This window comes from Schistocerca cancellata, chromosome 6, assembly GCF_023864275.1.
Source record: "Schistocerca cancellata isolate TAMUIC-IGC-003103 chromosome 6, iqSchCanc2.1, whole genome shotgun sequence".
In the NCBI taxonomy this organism is placed as follows: Eukaryota; Metazoa; Arthropoda; class Insecta; order Orthoptera; family Acrididae; genus Schistocerca; species Schistocerca cancellata.
In genome coordinates this window covers 174,117,355-174,135,058 of record NC_064631.1, presented here as the reverse complement: position 1 = coordinate 174,135,058, position 17,704 = coordinate 174,117,355, and the positions used below count along the sequence as shown (strand labels likewise).

Here is a 17,704-nt window from a genome sequence, read left to right as displayed (position 1 = left end):
CACGCCACGATAAGACCCCAAGACATATTGCTGACACTCGCCTACTTCGTTAGAGCGACAAGTCAAATAATCTGATGGTGTGTGTACTGAAGGTCTTACAGTAAGCACATTACACTCGACGCCTCATGACGACGGCGGAGACAGCTAGCGAAAGCTGGAGTGTCGTATTCGAAATGACACGGCTCGTAAAGCGAGAAGATTTTATTGAAGCATGCTTCCGAGAAAGACTCAGAGTTAATGGGTATGTTTAACTTTTGTGGGCGGATATAAGCGTGAGCTAGTGCGCTTGCTGTACCCTCACTAGCGGCGCATCAACAAGGCCGTTATTTATGTCTGCAGCGAGACTGAAGAACCAGCAGAGGGGGAAGATGCCGAGGGCAGGCTGGCGGGCGACCTGCTGGCGCTGCTGGCTTCTGGCGTGTGCAGCGACGTCACGCTCATGGTGGGCGGGGTCGCGCTGGCCGCTCACAGGGCGGTGTTGGCGGCTCGCAGCCCCGTCCTCGCCGAGAAGCTGACCGACCTCCCGGGCGGCATCCTGCACGTAGCCGGGGCGCCGGAACAGGAGGTGCGCCAGGCGCTGCGCTACGTGTACAGCGACCAGCTGCCGCCCCCGGCGAGCATCACAGTCGAGCTCTTGGCACTCGCCGACGACTACGGGCTGCGTGTTCTGAAGGAGTACTGTGAAAAGCACTTGGCAGACGGCATCACTGTTGACAACGCAGTGTCCGTGGCCATCGTCGCCATGAAACACTCCTTCACCTCGTTGAAGGACGCCAGTCTCGATTTCATCGGGGACAACATCTTCGAGGTGATGGGCACAGCCGGTTGGGCTACAGCGATACACAGTGAGCCGGAGGCTGTCGCGGAAATAAGCAAAATCGTGTCAGCGGCACAAAGGTATGGCTATTTCCATTTTGGGTGGTCGATCCCCTCTACACTATTTTACCTACACACAGGAGGCAAAAGTCATGGGATAACAATAAGCACTTACACAGATGGGGGTACTATTGCGTGTACAAGGTATAAACGGGAAGTGCGCTGGTGGAGCTGCCATTTGTACTCAGTTGATTCATGTGAAAGGCTGTCCGACACATATTTTCATCATTACTAACTTTACGACATGAGCGGGTATACAATGTGAAAGGCATGTTACTACAGGGTGTTTCAAAAATGACCGGTATATTTGAAACGGCAATAAAAACTAAACGAGCAGCGATAGAAATACACCGTTTGTTGCAATATGCTTGGGACAACAGTACATTTTCAGGCGGACAAACTTTCGAAATTACAGTAGTTACAATTTTCAACAACAGATGGCGCTGCAAGTGATGTGAAAGATATAGAAGTCAACGCAGTCTGTGGGTGCGCCATTCTGTACGTCGTCTTTCTGCTGTAAGCGTGTGCTGTTCACAACGTGCACGTGTGCTGTAGACAACATGGATTATTCCTTAGAACAGAGGATTTTTCTGGTGTTGGAATTCCACTGCCTAGAACACAGTGTTGTTGCAACAAGACGAAGTTTTCAACGGAGGTTTAATGTAACCAAAGGACCGAAAAGCGATACAATAAAGGATATGTTTGAAAAATTTCAACAGACTGGGAACGTGACGGATGAACGTGCTGGAAAGGTAGGGCGACCGCGTACGGCAACCACAGAGGGCAACGCGCAGCTAGTGCAGCAGGTGATCCAACAGCGGCCTCGGGTTTCCGTTCGCCGTGTTGCAGCTGCGGTCCAAATGACGCCAACGTCCACGTATCGTCTCATGCGCCAGAGTTTACACCTCTATCCATACAAAATTCAAACGCGGCAACCCCTCAGCGCCGCTACCATTGCTGCACGAGAGACATTCGCTAACGATATAGTGCACAGGATTGATGACGGCGATATGCATGTGGGCAGCATTTGGTTTACTGACGAAGCTTATTTTTACCTGGACGGCTTCGTCAATAAACAGAACTGGCGCATATGGGGAACCGAAAGGCCCCATGTTGCAGTCCCATCGTCCCTGCATCCTCAAAAAGTACTGGTCTGGGCCGCCATTTCTTCCAAAGGAATCATTGGCCCATTTTTCAGATCAGAAACGATTACTGCATCACGCTATCTGGACATTCTTCGTGAATTTGTGGCGGTACAAACTGCCTTAGACGACACTGCGAACACCTCGTGGTTTATGCAAGATGGTGCCCGGCCACATCGCGCGGCCGACGTCTTTAATTTCCTGAATGAATATTTCGATGATCGTGTGATTGCTTTGGGCTATCCGAAACATACAGGAGGCGGCGTGGATTGGCTTCCCTATTCGCCAGACATGAACCCCTGTGACTTCTTTCTGTGGGGACACGTGAAAGACCAGGTGTACCGCCAGAATCCAGAAACAATTGAACAGCTGAAGCAGTACATCTCATCTGCATGTGAAGCCATTCCGCCAGACACGTTGTCAAAGGTTTCGGGTAATTTCATTCAGAGACTACGCCATATTATTGCTACGCATGGTGGATATGTGGAAAATATCGTACTATAGTGTTTCCCAGACCGCAGCGCCATCTGTTGTTGAAAATTGTAACTACTGTAATTTCGAAAGTTTGTCTGCCTGAAAATGTACTGTTGTCCCAAGCATATTGCAACAAACGGTGTATTTCTATCGCTGCTCGTTTAGTTTTTATTGCCGTTTCAAATATACCGGTCATTTTTGAAACACCCTGTATATACATAACTAGGTCTAGACAGGGACTTAGCATCTATTCCACAATGCCAGGTCTTGTAAGCGATGACATCTCGGTTGGCGAATGATTCGAGTCCAGGTAGAGAGGCATTCTCACATCGGACAATAGCTAGAGTGAACCATCCACTTCCAGTACTCCCTGTGCCAGCATCAAGACTGAACTCGACATACACGGAAAAAAAATCGGTCCATTCTATGTCACACTTTGTGCCGTTCCATTTGTGCCAAGTTTATTTTCGAAGCTTATTATGTGTTTGTAGACAGGCATGCGGTGGCGACGTTGACGATACACACGTCGACGAGGCATAGTGCTTCAATGCTGTTGCAGACAGAGCTCACAGCGGAATGATTCCGCTGGCGGGCACTGCCCGCTTATATACAGAGCAAGTGACCTCGGTTACGCAACGCACCGATAACGATATGCACGTATACAAATGGGGGTAGTATTGCGTATACAAGGTATAAACGGGAAGTGCGCTGATGGATTGTATTCAGGTGATTCATGTGAAAGGCTGTCCGACACGATTATGGCCGCACTACGGGAATTAACAAACTCTGGACGCGGAATGGTAGTTGGAACTAGACGCATTGGACATTCTACTCCGAAAATCGTTAGGGAATTCAATATTTCGAGATCCACAGTGCCAAGAGTGTGTGGAGAACACCACATTTCATACAACGCAATGCCTGATGGCCTTCACTTAAGCCGGCCGGTGTGGCCGTGCGGTTCTAGGCGCTTCAGTCTGGAACCGCGTTACCGCTACGGTCGCAGATTTGAATCCTGTCTCGGGCACGGATGTGTGTGATGTCCTTAGGTTAGTTAGGTTTAAGTAGTTTTAAGTTCTTGGGGACTGATGACCACAGACGTTAAGTCACACAGTGCTCAGAGCCATTTGAACCATTTGAACCTTCACTTAACGACCGAGAGCAGCGGCGTTGCCATATGTTGTCAGTGCTAACAGACAAGCAACTCTACGCGAAATGACCGTAGAAATCAATGTGACTCGTACGACGAACGTATTCGTTAGGACAGTGCGGCGAAATTGGGCGTTATTGGACTATGGTAGCAGACGACCGACGAGAGTGCCTTCGCTAACAGCGTCCAACCGATGTGGTCACAGGTCGAGTTGCTGCACTGCAGGCGATGTCGTGCTGTTCTGATCAGATGAGACCCGATTTCAGTTGGCAAGAGCTGACGATAGGGTACTAGCGTGGCATAGACCCCACGAAACCATGTGCCCAGGTTTTCAACGAGCCACTGTACAAGCTGGTGGTTGTTTCATAATGGTGTGGTCTGTGTTTACATGGAATGGCCTGTGTTGCTGACTGGAAATAGTTATGTTCGGCTGCTTGGAAAACATTTTCAGCCATTTACAGACATTTTCCGAGAAATATCACTGGGCCACAGTTGTTCGCGACTAGTTTTAAAAACATTTTGGTCAATTCGAGCGACTGATATGACTACGTGATCGCCCGGCGTGAATCTCATCGAACATTTATGGGAGATAATCGAGAGGTCAGTTTTTGCACAAAATCCTACACCGGCACCAATTTCGCATTTCTGTAGGGTTATAAAGGCAGCATGGCTCATTATTTCTGCAGTGGACTTTCGACGACGTGTTGAGTCCATGCCACGTCGAGTTGATGCACTACGCCGCGAAAAAGGAGGTACTACGTTAAATTAGGGGGTATCCCATGACTTTCGGCACCTCAGTGTAAACAAGCTGAAGCTCAGAAAATTTCAGGGGTTTTCCACGGAATTTCTGTATATTTTAGTGTAAGGGATTTTGGTCTCAGGTAGCTCCTTAAAGGGTACAGGGTGTTTCAAAATGAATATACGAGTTTTAACTCTTTGTAGCACATTTTACATTCACCTTACAATTATAAATAATACACCAAATGGAAGAGACACACCAACAGTTTTTCTTACAGTTATTCAGTGTGAACACCGATCACACATCGACTCGATAGGCGAGTTGTTCCGAAACCTTTGAAACGTCCCCTTTTGAAGAATTGTATACGAGACTGTGCTTAACCTGACACACAATATTTTTTAGCGCAACGCAATCTGACTTTCAAAAATCCCTACAAAAGAATAGCCCTGACTAACATTAACCTATACCCTTCACAAATCACTTACCTCACCAAAAATCTTCGTTACTCGAACTACTGCAAAACAGCGAGCGCCACTACTGCCAGCTAAATAAAAGATTCAAACTACGGAAGGCACTAACTACTGATAGGCATAGTTAGCAAATGAAAGATTTTAATAGAGAACAAACAATGTATTTACCTTAATAGTGTTGAAAAACCATAATATACATGTTCATGACATCCAGTCTTACAAATTTCCAAACTCCGCCATCTCTCCCCCCACATCCACCACTGCTGGCGGCTCACCTCCAACTGCGCAACGCTACGCTCTGTTCACATCCAGCTGCCGCTGCCCAACACTACAATGGCAGACAACAATGCAAACTAGCCACAGACTGCACACAGCACAGCCAGTGATTTTCATACAGAGCGCTACGTAATGTTGCCAATAAGAAAACATAAACAGCCTACTTACACCTTGATCAATGTGTCCGGCGTAACTGTTATAATAACACTGTTCCTAAAGTCGGATAGATCAGCTGGTATCGGAGGCACACACACATGATCGCGTCAGATCGTGTGTGAACGTGGAGGTCATGCATAAAATGCTATCAACCGGCCGCTGGCGCCCGACCCACCGGTAGGATACAACGTCGCTCAACCAGTCGCGTACTGAGTTATGACAATGAGGCGGCGCACTAGCTTGCCCGCAAGTAAAGATGTGTCGTTCAGCTTCTTCCCGTTGAGGCACGGGCCATAGCTGTAGCACGTCAAGATAAGAAACATCAGTTACAGTTGATTCACCGAAAAAGAAAGACCCATAACTTCCCGCGGGGACATTTCTTGGGGCTAAGCGTGAAAGACTCGCACTCGTCAACACGTCTTTCAGTCACTGTTCGTCACTCCATACTCTTCTCCATTGCGCACAGGTATACAAACAAAACTGTTTGAGTTGCTCTTTCGTTTGGTGTATTATTTACAATTGTAAGTTGGACGTAATAAATGCTACAACGCCTTAAAACCGACATGTTCATTTTGAAGCACCCTGTATTTATGCAATTACGATTATTCAATTTGTCACGCCAATTCTTTTGTTTCTGTGCAAGTATCTTCATAACAGTCAAAAAAACCTGTAATAAACCATCACCAGGATGTACCACCCAAAGTACTGTGATGAAAAAGTACTGTGATGCGTTTGCTGTCGCTCCACTGATCCTTCAGCGCAGTGTCCCTGCGTCGATGCCTCATAAGTAACCCTATCCATCAATTTGAACCTACAACACTCCCAGTGAAGCAAACCCAAGACAGAAGCGAACATTACTGAATGAAAGCCTGAGGGCGTAGCATCGATATTTACACGGTTCTGCAGATAATTTTATTACAGTAAATATACAGATACAATTTGGGGTAAGAAATCAAACGAAATGCAAATCCTTTGCAGCGAGCCACCAGGACCACAGGTTCGTGGTATCAAAATACCCAGAAAATATCCCCGAACAACCTCTGGAAACCTATCGGTGGCGTTCAGTTTTTTCTTGTATATGGGTTGGACATAATATTCACTAACGAATGGGAAAGTTAGAATACATGGGAGGAATGATGTGAAAGAATCCAAACTCTCAGACAGTGTTAAACAATGTACTATAATTTAAAATGGATGTAATACAGTCCGGTTAAAGTATTTCGTCTTGACGTTGATTTTCTCAAAGAGAAATGTTCTCAGAACTTAATATACTGTAAGCTACTTTTGATGATTTGTGAGGATTGGCGAATAAGTAAGCCTTACAATATGCTGTCCACCTGCGTAAAAGAAAGTCATGCGTCAAGCTCATTGAGCGAAGAATAGCGAAACGCAATGAATGAAAACTTTAATGCAGTTGCTAACACAATAGCGTGTATCACCCCATTCTGCTGTCATGACATACCGTAGCTAGGTCACCATAAGACACGGAACGATTTGAGGAGTCATCCTTATTCATCTTCACTAGGCTAGAACCCATTAAGATTGAATGGAGCAGGATCCAAGAGACGTAAATCTCTTTCAGTGGCATACCGTATGTGCTGAACACGACAGTTATTAGCTTACCTATGCAGGACTATCCAAGCAACATGTAGTATTGCGCAAACAATTCTGGCCTGATAAGGAAGGAATGGGACGAAGGAAGAATAGGGTTTAACTTCTCGTCGACATCGAGGCCATTAGAGATGGAGCACAAGCTCAGAGTATTTCAAGGTTGGGGTAAGCAACTGGCCGTGCCCTTTCAAAAGAATCATTCCGGCATGGGATGGGACGGTACACTGCTTTGTTGATGGTGCAGGAGGCTTGTGAGATGCTGAAGGGGAACACGTGAATACACATGAATGTAGAGAAGTTCACCGCAATGTTCATAGTAGAGAGACAATGGCAGGCAGATTGTGGGCCTCATCCTCATCTACCACACATCGATACACTTACTACCTGCAGACGAGTGCTGTGATATCAGGCAATAACCATGAGTTCATGGGTTTTTTGAAATGCTCGTAGCCTGCCGTCGGCGTGTACGAAGTCATACTGTGACTCAACAGTCTAGACCAGGGGTTTCCGAACTTTCCCTTGACGGAACATTTTGAGAATCCTTGTACTTTGATGGGACACCGTGCTTATTTTAAAGGTTGATAGAATTTTAAGATACGAGAAAAATAGTTTTATCCAGGTATTCCTTAAGTTTTAAATCATAAGTAATAATTCAGAAATCACGTAAAATTAAAAAAAGAAAAAATGAAGAAAACCGCATGTTATTTTTATTTTTTCACGGATCACTTATTCACCCGCCACGGAACTCCAGTATTCTGCGGACCACGGTTTTGGAAGCCCTGGTCTAGACGATAGTTTTCCATTTTCAGGCATGCAGTGGTTACGTTCCCGCACCCGTAACAGATTTGGCACTCTGTGACGTGAGGTGAGCAGTGATAGATGCAGATTGTGATGGTGTGGCTTCTCTAAACAACAGCAAGAGGTAGTCCTTGGTAATGTAACTGCTTAGCCTTTGTTGTTATTCAGAACTGAATCTGCATTAGGAAGGTGAAAGGACGACTTAAATTTTTTTAGAATGATTCAAGGAAATTCTGTGCACCTACAAAGGGTATTACGTACTAGACGCTAGTGCGACAGTGCTAGAGTATTGGTCCAGCATTTGGAGCCCTTCTGAAGTAGGCATGCGAGTAGAAATTGAACGATTTCATTGAAGCGCTTCTAGCCCTTACGAAAGTGTAACAGAAATGCGTGGGGAGCTGAAATTGGAAGCTTTATAAAAAGGCGACGTTTTTTTTTGTAGAACGTTATCCGTGTATATCACGCCTAAGGACCGTGGGAACAAGATCAGAGAGGCATAAGACAGTAATACAGGGTGATTCAAAAAGAAATTGTCTTTTTTATTACAGACATACTATAAAAGAAACACATTGCTCATGACACTGGATAGAGGTATGGTGAAAGTCTTGATACTGCTGCCTTCTTGTTTGTTCGTAGCAACATAGCGACAACACCACAAGAGAAATGATTTTGTGTGTTGTAATCTGCAGGAAGCCGATCCATTGTTCAAGTGCAACGTGCATTCCGGCGTCGATTCAACAAGAAGCCGCCTCGGTAGAAGTAGATTTATGTCTGTGTACAAAATTGTTGGAAGTTGGTTGCATGTGCAAAGGGAAGAGCGCTGGTCGGCCACGGACGTCTGATAAAAGTGCCGAGCCCGAGATGCGTTCACACGAAGCGCTCAGACGCCCGCAAGACGTGCAGGCCACGAACTTCCTCAAACAACGGTGTGGCTTGTAGTGAAACGACACCTGCATATGAAACCTTATAAGTTGCACATGCTGTAGCAATTGCGTCCAGACGGCCATAACAGAAGGTAGGAATTTTGCTTCCCAATTCTCCAGTACGTGGCAGAGCTCACTTTTTCGAAACGACTCATCTTTTCGGACGAGTCGACGTTTTAACTGTAGGATCAAGTACCCTGACGTCACAGAAGTCATAGGGCTGTGCATTATCAGAGCTGAAACGGTTTCCGACGTCATTGTCGCCACATGACGGCAATTAACAGACTTTGAACGCGGAATGGTAGCTGGAGCTAGACGCATGGGACATTCCATTTTGTAAGTCGTTAGGGAATTCAATATCCCGAGATTCACAGTGTCAAGAGTGTTCCAAGGATGCCATGTGCCAGGCGTTACCTCTCACCATGGACAACGCAGTGGCCTACGGCCTTCACTTCACGACCGAGAGCATCAGCAATTGCGTAGAGTTGACAGAGAAGCAACACTGTGTGAAATAACTGGAGAAATCGATGTGGGACGCACGAGGAACGTAAACGATAGGACAGTGTGGCGAAATTTGGCTTTAATGGAGACGGTTGGCTTTGCTAATAGCACATCGCCTGCAGCGCTCCCCTGGACTAGTGACCATTTCGGTTGGAGCCTAGACAACTGGAAAAACGTGCCCTGGTCAGATGAGTCCATATTATAGGCGGTAAAAGCTGATGGAGTGTGGTACAGACCCCACGACGCCTTTGACCCAAGTAGTCAACAACGCGCTGTGCATCTTGATGGTGGCTCCATAATAGCATGGGCCGTGTTTACGTGGAATGCATTGGGTCTTCTAGTCCGACTGAATCGATTATTGGTTATGTTCGGCTACTTGGAGGCCATCTGCAGATATTCATGGACGTCATGTTCCCAAACAACGATGGAATTTTTACGGATGACAGTGAGCCATGTTACCAGCCCACAGTTGTTGCAGTTGTTGGTGCTTGGCGTGAAGAACATTCTAGGCAGCTCGAGTGAATGATCAGGCCACCTAGATCGCCCCTATATGAATCCGATCGAAATCTTACGGGACGTAGTCGAGAGGTCAGTTCATGGACAAATTCCTGCACCAGCAACACTTTCACACACACACACACACACACACACACACACACAGGTTGCATGGGCCAGTATTACTGCAGGGTACTTCCAACGTGTTGTTAAGTGCTTGCCACGTCGAGTTGCTTCACTACGCTGGGCAAAATGAGATCCGACACGATAGTAGGAGGTATCCTATGACTTTTGTCATGTCAGTATAAGCCGCCATAAAGTAAGAATCTGCTGGTCACAAAATCATGGCGTCATCGTCGAACATTCAAAAGGTTCACCGAAACAGACTGTAAACAGACTGTGATTCGTGCCGTTTCTATTCACAAAGTTTATGGTGCTTTCTCTTTTGCGGACGAAACTGTGACAGGGATGTTATACTTGGACATGCTGCAAAATTAGTGGTTTCTTCAACTTCACGGAGATTCCAATGATTTCATTTTTATGCATCACGGCACCCTGCTTCACTTTCGCCTTGAAGTTGTCTTAAAAAACCGCGCTTCGCAACATTCGATTGAAAGAACTGGACAACAAGATCTTGTTCATTGCCCTTGGCCTGCCAGGTCACCAGGCGTTACACTTTACAGATTCTTTTTTTTATTTCTGTCAGGGGTACATAAAAATCAGAATCTTTGTCCCACACATGGCAGCTACACTTGCAGAGCTGAGAAATAGAGTTGTTGAAGTTGTCGATTCAATAAACAGGGACATGTTGATTTGTGTGTGGAATGAAATGGGCCACTGTTCGGTGTTTTTCAAAAATACTTCAAATGGCTCTGAGCACTATGGAACTTAACATCTGAGGTCATCAGTCGCCTAGACTTAGAACTACGTAAACCTAACTAACCTAAGGACAACACACACATCCACGCCCGAGGCAGGATTCGAGCCTGCGACCGTAGCAGCAGCGCGGTTTTCGATGTTTTTCGAGCAACGCATGGTGCTCATGTTGAGTCTGTGATACAGTGTCTGTGCGAAAATGAAACTTTGAACATTCCTCCAACCAGTGAGATGGGCGATGTGTTTTATCTCTCACAGTTTGTTTGAAATCTCTCTTTATTTTTGAATCGCCCTGCATTTCCCTCGCTCAATACTAAAATAGAGTGGAACACAAAATCATTAATACTACTGCCACGAATTGTATAGCCACTTGTAGAGTATTGGAGTGTATGTGCTCTCCAGAAAAACTATTTGTGTTGGTCAAAAGAGCACACTGGTCGCTTTGGAGTGCTACAGATGACCAAGCCCTCTGAAGTGGGGTGCGTGTGCCAGTCATTTGAACGGAATCATTGCAGTAAAAAGGACGATGTGGAAACGTGATAGAACACTGGAATGGAGCTATCATGTTTGGACGTACCCAGGCCCAAACGTTGAAAGAAATTTCCCGATTTGTTGGTGTAGAAATGCGGACTGTCCAATGTGACTACAAGGAATGGTGTACCACTCGCGGGTGCGTAATGCGGTGTAACAGCAGAGTTCGTTAAAGGATGATGACCGGGACTAGTGACGAGCGTCACGTCCTGTCGATGACGTCTGTTTTAAAGTCGACAGTAAGGGATAGTTCTCATTGAGGCGACGTGATACGTGGTACGGTACATGATGCGACTCGCGGTACGATACAGAAGCAGCCCACGTTGCTGGAGCATGTAGAGATGTATACGAAGTGACATAACAGGCTTACACTGGGACGACAGTGATACAATAGCAACGTAATTCTCTGTCCTGTCGCACAACACAACACGCAACTGTATCATATGATACGTGAGAAGGGAAACTGCAAGTCGTTTGATGCATCTCAAAAATAATTTTATACAGAAGAAATGCTACATCCATATATTTATTTTACTTCCAGCAATACTTTTAATTTTCATACGCAAAATTAAACCCACTGTTTTGAGATTTTGCATGCTTTCCACTATGCAAACTTTCTCATTTGATTTCAAGGAAATCTAAGAAGAGGAAAATAAATTGAAGATGTGAAATGAAATTTGTGTTAGAGATGGCATTGCACTTGTGTAGTCCGTGAAGCAGTGTTAGTTATAGGGCTGTGGTGGTGTAATGGATAGCATTCCTACCTTGTAAGCAAGGAGACCCTAGTTCAAGTCCTGGTGTGGCACAAGTTTTAATTGATTTCTTTAGCTTCTATCATAATCGTAGATAAAGATGAGAAATGCCTTGAGGAAAATTTAATTATAAGATCTGTAGATCAAGGAAGCTATTTAGTAAATGAGGTTTTCGTATTTTCACAACTTGATAACGATTTGGTTTCCGCTATTGCTCATAGCTATTGTGCTGTTTCAAAATTAAGCCAAACACAGCACATACTTTGAAAAGCTTGCAATAAAAAATGCAGTCGCTGGTCAGTTTACGTTTGGTGCATTTTAGGTCATACAGTGCTACGCACAAAATGTAGCTAATGTATCGAAATTGTTTTTAAGACTGGAAGGAAAGCCATACCGCTTTCCAGTCTCGAGTAAATACGTGATATATTCAGAAGTTGTCTGCGACGATGCTGGCAGCAACGCACTGAATGCGAGCTATTGTCGCCTGCTGTGTCTTGTTGCTTGTTGTATCGCTCTTGTGGAAACACGAGTGTCGCACAGATAAGTAACTATTGGATAGCATTGCGTGTCGTATCGCTCCAGTGAAAATCGTGCCTAACTGCTGCTGACTGAGCATGCACACTGGTCTCAACCCATGTCCGAATGAACATTGCAAAGGGAAATGTAAGCTATGGACATTTGGAATCTGGTATCACAAGGAACATCTTTATTTATAGCACCACATAAAAATGGGCTTCTGGTGTTGACGGCTGTGTCGCGATTTTTTCCTTTTCCAAATGAGGCATGGCGTCGTAATACACGTACAGCCAGGTGAGGGTTTTAAACTGTGGGGTGCAGGGGGTGTAGATCACGCTGGAGGTGACTCTGTGACCTTCCTGGTGTGTTTTTCGTACGACAAGTTGGGTCCATTCAGGTTAATGTGAACGTGAATCAGGAAGCTCATTTCAATGTTCCCGCTGACCATGTGTTGCACATTCTTCTACATCTTCAATATAAATATGCTGTTGACCCTCCAATCTTCCATGAAGACCGCAGCCATGTTCATAGGTCTGTTCGCCTAGATTTCTGATTTGAGGAGCATTCAGAAAACCTATCACATCTCGCACCACCCGCTAAATCAGCCTGTTGTGACCCTACAGAAAAATGTCTGGGACTACTTGGAATTGTGAGTGAAACCTCACATCAACTTCTAAACTTAGTCCAGCTTCAGAGCAGAAGAAAGGGATAGGAAAATAAGTAGCTTAGCTTAAAAATTCAGGCACATGTAGTTCTATATGTAACGGTTCATTGCTGTAACCAGGGAACTGGAGTATGATAAAAAATAATAACCAAATGCGCCACAGTTGGTCGTTCTACGAGATGTTATCAGCACTGAGTAGCTCTTCAGCTGAAGAAAATTTTCTACTTTTTTTCCTTGGTGAATTGGGGGTCAGTAACAGTTTGTTCGGTGCGCTTGTGTAGATTGAAACGCTTAGTTACAATTCGTTCCGTGTTAGTCGATGGTGACCACTACTATCAAAACAGTTACCGGAGCCAATGTCTTTCGGCTGCGTGTGATTCCTCCATGTCAAGGTACTATATGTATGTCATTGACTCAGTGGCTTGTGGAACAACCTATTCCTAAATGGCGTTGGAGACAGAATGTCACATTGGCCAGGCACCAGAAATCTGGCTGCGCCGCTGTTTTACGGCATGCCTGTTTTGGACTGGAATATCACACCGATGGTCAGTACAAGGTCTGCCGTAAAATCAATGACGTCATTCGCTGAACTATTCCGTATCTGTAGTGACAGGAGTAATCTCCCCCACACAGCTGTTGCCTCTAATATAGTTGTGTGGGAGTGTGTATGTCTTCATCTTCAACGGGTGCAGCACCAGTGTGTGAGTGAATTAGAACAATATATCATACAGTGACGTTACAGCACGGATCTGCCCCCCTGCGGGTTCGGGGGTTAGAATAGACCCGCGGTATTCCTGCCTGTCGTAAGAGGCGACTAAAAGGAGTCTCACATGTTTCGGCCTTATGTGATGGTCCCCTCTCGGGTTTGACCTCCATCTTTCTAAATTATTCCGAAGAGCGAGCCAATTGGGGAAGGGCGCCTTACATGGTGCACTGTATCCGTCGTGCAATTAGACCTTTAGCCGTCTTTCTCGTCGTTGCAATGGTGTCCCGCTCGTTTTCGATCTCTTGGGCGATTCCCACACTGCACTCTGCAGCGTTTCTTTTAACTGCGACGACGACCTTGGCCATTTTTTGCACCTAAGATCCAGCACGGTAGCCAGTCCGTTGTGGTGGGGCCGCCATGTACCCTCTTGGTTGTAGCCCCCTGACAACACAGGGATCGCTCTACTGATGCCTGCGCCGTTAACTCCCCACGTATGCCAAGGAGTAGATGCCCATCGCCCCGGGGCATCGGGACTCCCGGCAATGGCCATCCTGCCAGGTGGCCTTTGCTGTGGCTGGGTGGCGCCCGTGGGGAGGGCCCTTGGTCGGAGTAGGTGGCATCAGGGCGGATGACCCGCAATGAAGCGTGGTACATCATCTCTCGCTGGTGGGCCACCACCAGCAGTCTCTAAGCGATCGAGGTCTAACCTCAACGGCAGGAAATACGATCCACGATCATTTCCCTCCCTGGCCACTCCATGGGAGGAACGTATGGCAAAAGAAGGCAGTGGAGACTATTCACCCCGGTTCCTTGTGTGTACGCGAGTTGATGGGGAATCGTTTATGTCAACCAAGCCCCAGTTTTTTGTGGAGCATTTAGAGGACAAGTTCGGGGAGGTGGAGGGCTTGTCCAAGATGCGCTCTGGTTCTGTGCTCATCAAAACGGCATCCTCTGCCCAGTCACGGAGGTTGCTCAATTGTGACAAGTTGGGGGATGTTTCAGTTAACATCACGCCGCATAAGAGTCTGAACATGGTCCAGGGTATAATATTCCACAGGGATCTTCTTCTGCAGTCCGACGATGAATTACGCGCCAACCTCGAACGACGAGGTGTTCACTTCGTCCGGCGCGTCCATCGGGGTCCGAGGGATAATCAGGTAGCCACCGGTGCCTTCATCTTGGCCTTTGAGGGTGATGTCTTACCCGAAAAGGTTAAGGTGATGGTTTACCGTTGTGATGTGAAGCCATATATCCCTCCTCCGATGCGGTGTTTTAAATGCTGGAAGTTCGGGCACATGTCATCTCGCTGTACTTCCAGCATCACGTGTCGGGATTGTGGACGTCCTTCGCATCCTGATACTCCATGTGCCCCGCCTCCTATCTGTGTTAACTGTGGAGAACACCATTCCCCCTGCTCGCCGGACTGTAGGATCTTCCAGAAAGAAAGGAAGATAATGGAATATAAGACCCTGGACCGCCTGTCCTACACCGAGGCAAGGCGGAAATTTGAGCGGCTACATCCTGTGCCAATGCCAACTAGTTATGCCGCTGCTGCAACACCAGTTCGATCTCAGCTCGGTCAGCATTCACCGGCCCCCTTGGTTGTGGGGGGCACTTCACTCCCTGTTGCTCCTGCTCCATCTACTTCAGGAGCAACACTACCCCAACCACCGGGGACATCTGTTCCCCCTTCACAGCCGGAGAAGCGTGAGCCTTCTTCGGCTCCTCTCGCTCGGAAGGGGTCCCTTGGGGCCCTCCCATCCCAGGCTTTGCCCAGTGCCAAAGTGGACACCCGCAAGGTTGTCAAACAACCACCGGTCGCTGGTCGTAGGGCGTCACGGTCGTCTTCAGTCCCAGAGACTGACCCAGTGAGGCCCTCCCAGCCAGAACCACCTAAGGCTCAGCGCGCAAAGCAGTCAAAGAAAAAGGCTCCCAAGCTTCCTGAAATTGCGGTGGCACCTGTCCCACCGCAACCTTCTCCCTCTGCATCCGAGGATGAGGTGGAGATCCTGGCGTCCGCTGAGGACATGGATCTCGCCAGTCCCTCGGATGCAGTGGATAGCTGTTGTCCAGGTGGTGACTCAGTAGCAGCAGGGGCCCCGGAGGCGTAATCTGCCCCCCCAGTCCGTTCACGCCTTTCCCATCCATGGCTAATACCATCCTCCAGTGGAACTGCAGCGGTTTCTTCCACCATCTAGCTGAGCTCCGCCAACTTCTCAGCCGTCATCCTTTCCTTTGCATTGCTCTGCAGGAAACTTGGTTTCCAGCAATGCGAACCCCCGCCCTCCGTGGCTATCGGGGTTATTTTAAGAACCGAGCAGCTTATGAAAGGGTGTCTGGTGGCGTCTGCATCTATGTCCTTAACTCTCTTCACAGCGAGTTTGTACCTCTACAAACAGCTTTAGAGGCTGTCGCTGTTCGGGTGTGGACGCCACAGGCTATCACCGTCTGCAGTATTTACCTTCCACCTGATGGTGTTGTCGCACAGCATGTCCTGGCTGCTCTGATAGCCGAACTGCCGCCACCTTTTTTGCTGCTGGGTGATTTCAATGCCCACAACCCTCTATGGGGTGGGACTGTCTCCGATGTTCGCGGTCGGGCCGTGGAGCATGTGTTGGCTCAGCTCGACCTTAGCCTCTTGAACACCGGTGCTCCCACGCATTTCAGTGTGGCCCATGGCTCGTTCTCGGCCATCGATCTCTCTATTTGCAGCCCTGGCCTTGTCCCATCCCTCCACTGGAGAGTGCACCCTGACCTGTGTGGTAGTGACCATTTTCCCATCTATTTGTCACTGCCCCAGTGTCATTCTTCTGGGCGCTTGCCCCGCTGGGCTCTCCACAGGGCTGACTGGCCAGCTTTTACTTCCGCTGCAACCATTGAGTCTCCCCCACAGGGTGACATTGACGAGGTGGTTCGTGTTTTAACCACGTCCATCATTTCAGCGGCCGAGGCTTCCATCCCCCGTTCTTCTGGCCTCCCTCGGAGGAAGACTGTCCCCTGGTGGTCGCCGGAGATTGCTGAGGCTATTCGCGACCGTAGGCGGGCTCTCCAGCGTCATAGGCGGCACCCGTCTCTGGAGACCCTCATCGCCTTTAAGAGGCTCCGTGCCTTCGCCCGCCGTCTTATTGCACGGCGTAAGCAGGAGTGCTGGGAGAGGTACGTCTCCTCCCTGGGCTCCCGTGTCTCGTCCTCGCACGTATGGTCCCGGATCCGGCGGATTTATGGCTCCCAGACCCCTATGGGTGTCCCTGGGCTCTCCTTGGACGGCGCTGTCTGCACGGACGCTGCCGCCATTGCTGAACGGCTAGCCGCGCACTTTGCTCAGAGCTCTGCGACTGCTTCCTATCCCCCCGCCTTTCGCTCTCTAAAGGAGCGAGCCGAGCGGACGCCGTTCTCATTCCACACGCGTCATTCTGAAACATACAATGCTCCTTTCAGCGAGAGGGAATTCCTCGCTGCCCTCGCCGATTGCCCTGATACAGCACCAGGACCGGACTGCATCCACGCACAGATGCTGAAGCATCTCTCCAGGGACTGCCAGAGACACATTCTCGCGATATTTAATCGCATTTGGAGCGAAGGCGTGTTCCCGTCGCAATGGCGAGAGGGTGTTATTGTCCCCATCTTGAAGCCCGGTGCGGACCCACTGGCGGTGGACAGCTATCGTGCCATTACCCTCACCAACGTTTTGTGCAAATTGCTCGAACGTATGGTGGGGCGGCGTTTGTGTTGGGTCCTTGAGTCGCGCGGTCTCCTCGCTCCATCCCAGGGTGGCTTCCGCCGGGGCCGGTCTGCAGTGGACAATTTGGTACGGCTGGAATCTGCTGTCCGTACGGCCTTTGCCCGACGTCAGCATCTCGTTGCCGTGTTTTTCGATCTGCGGAAGGCGTATGACACCACATGGAGGCACATTGCATGAGTGGGGTCTTCGTGGTCGGCTCCCGGCTTTTCTTCAAAGCTTTTTATTGCACCGCTCTTTCCGGGTGCAAGTCGGTGCCACCTCTAGTTCCTCTTACATACAGGAAAATGGGGTCCCGCAGGGCTCGGTGTT

At 48.0% G+C, this 17,704-nt stretch overlaps 1 protein-coding gene across 1 annotated transcript in view; it reads left to right on the top strand.

The window, feature by feature from the left end:
• Positions 1-17,704, top strand: part of LOC126191024 (TD and POZ domain-containing protein 3-like) — an 85,873-nt gene that overhangs the window by 54,953 nt on the left and 13,216 nt on the right. The window contains exon 3 of the mRNA XM_049931723.1: positions 340-897. Within this exon, the coding sequence (XP_049787680.1) occupies positions 340-897 (558 nt within the window). The remainder of the gene's footprint in view (positions 1-339; positions 898-17,704) is intronic.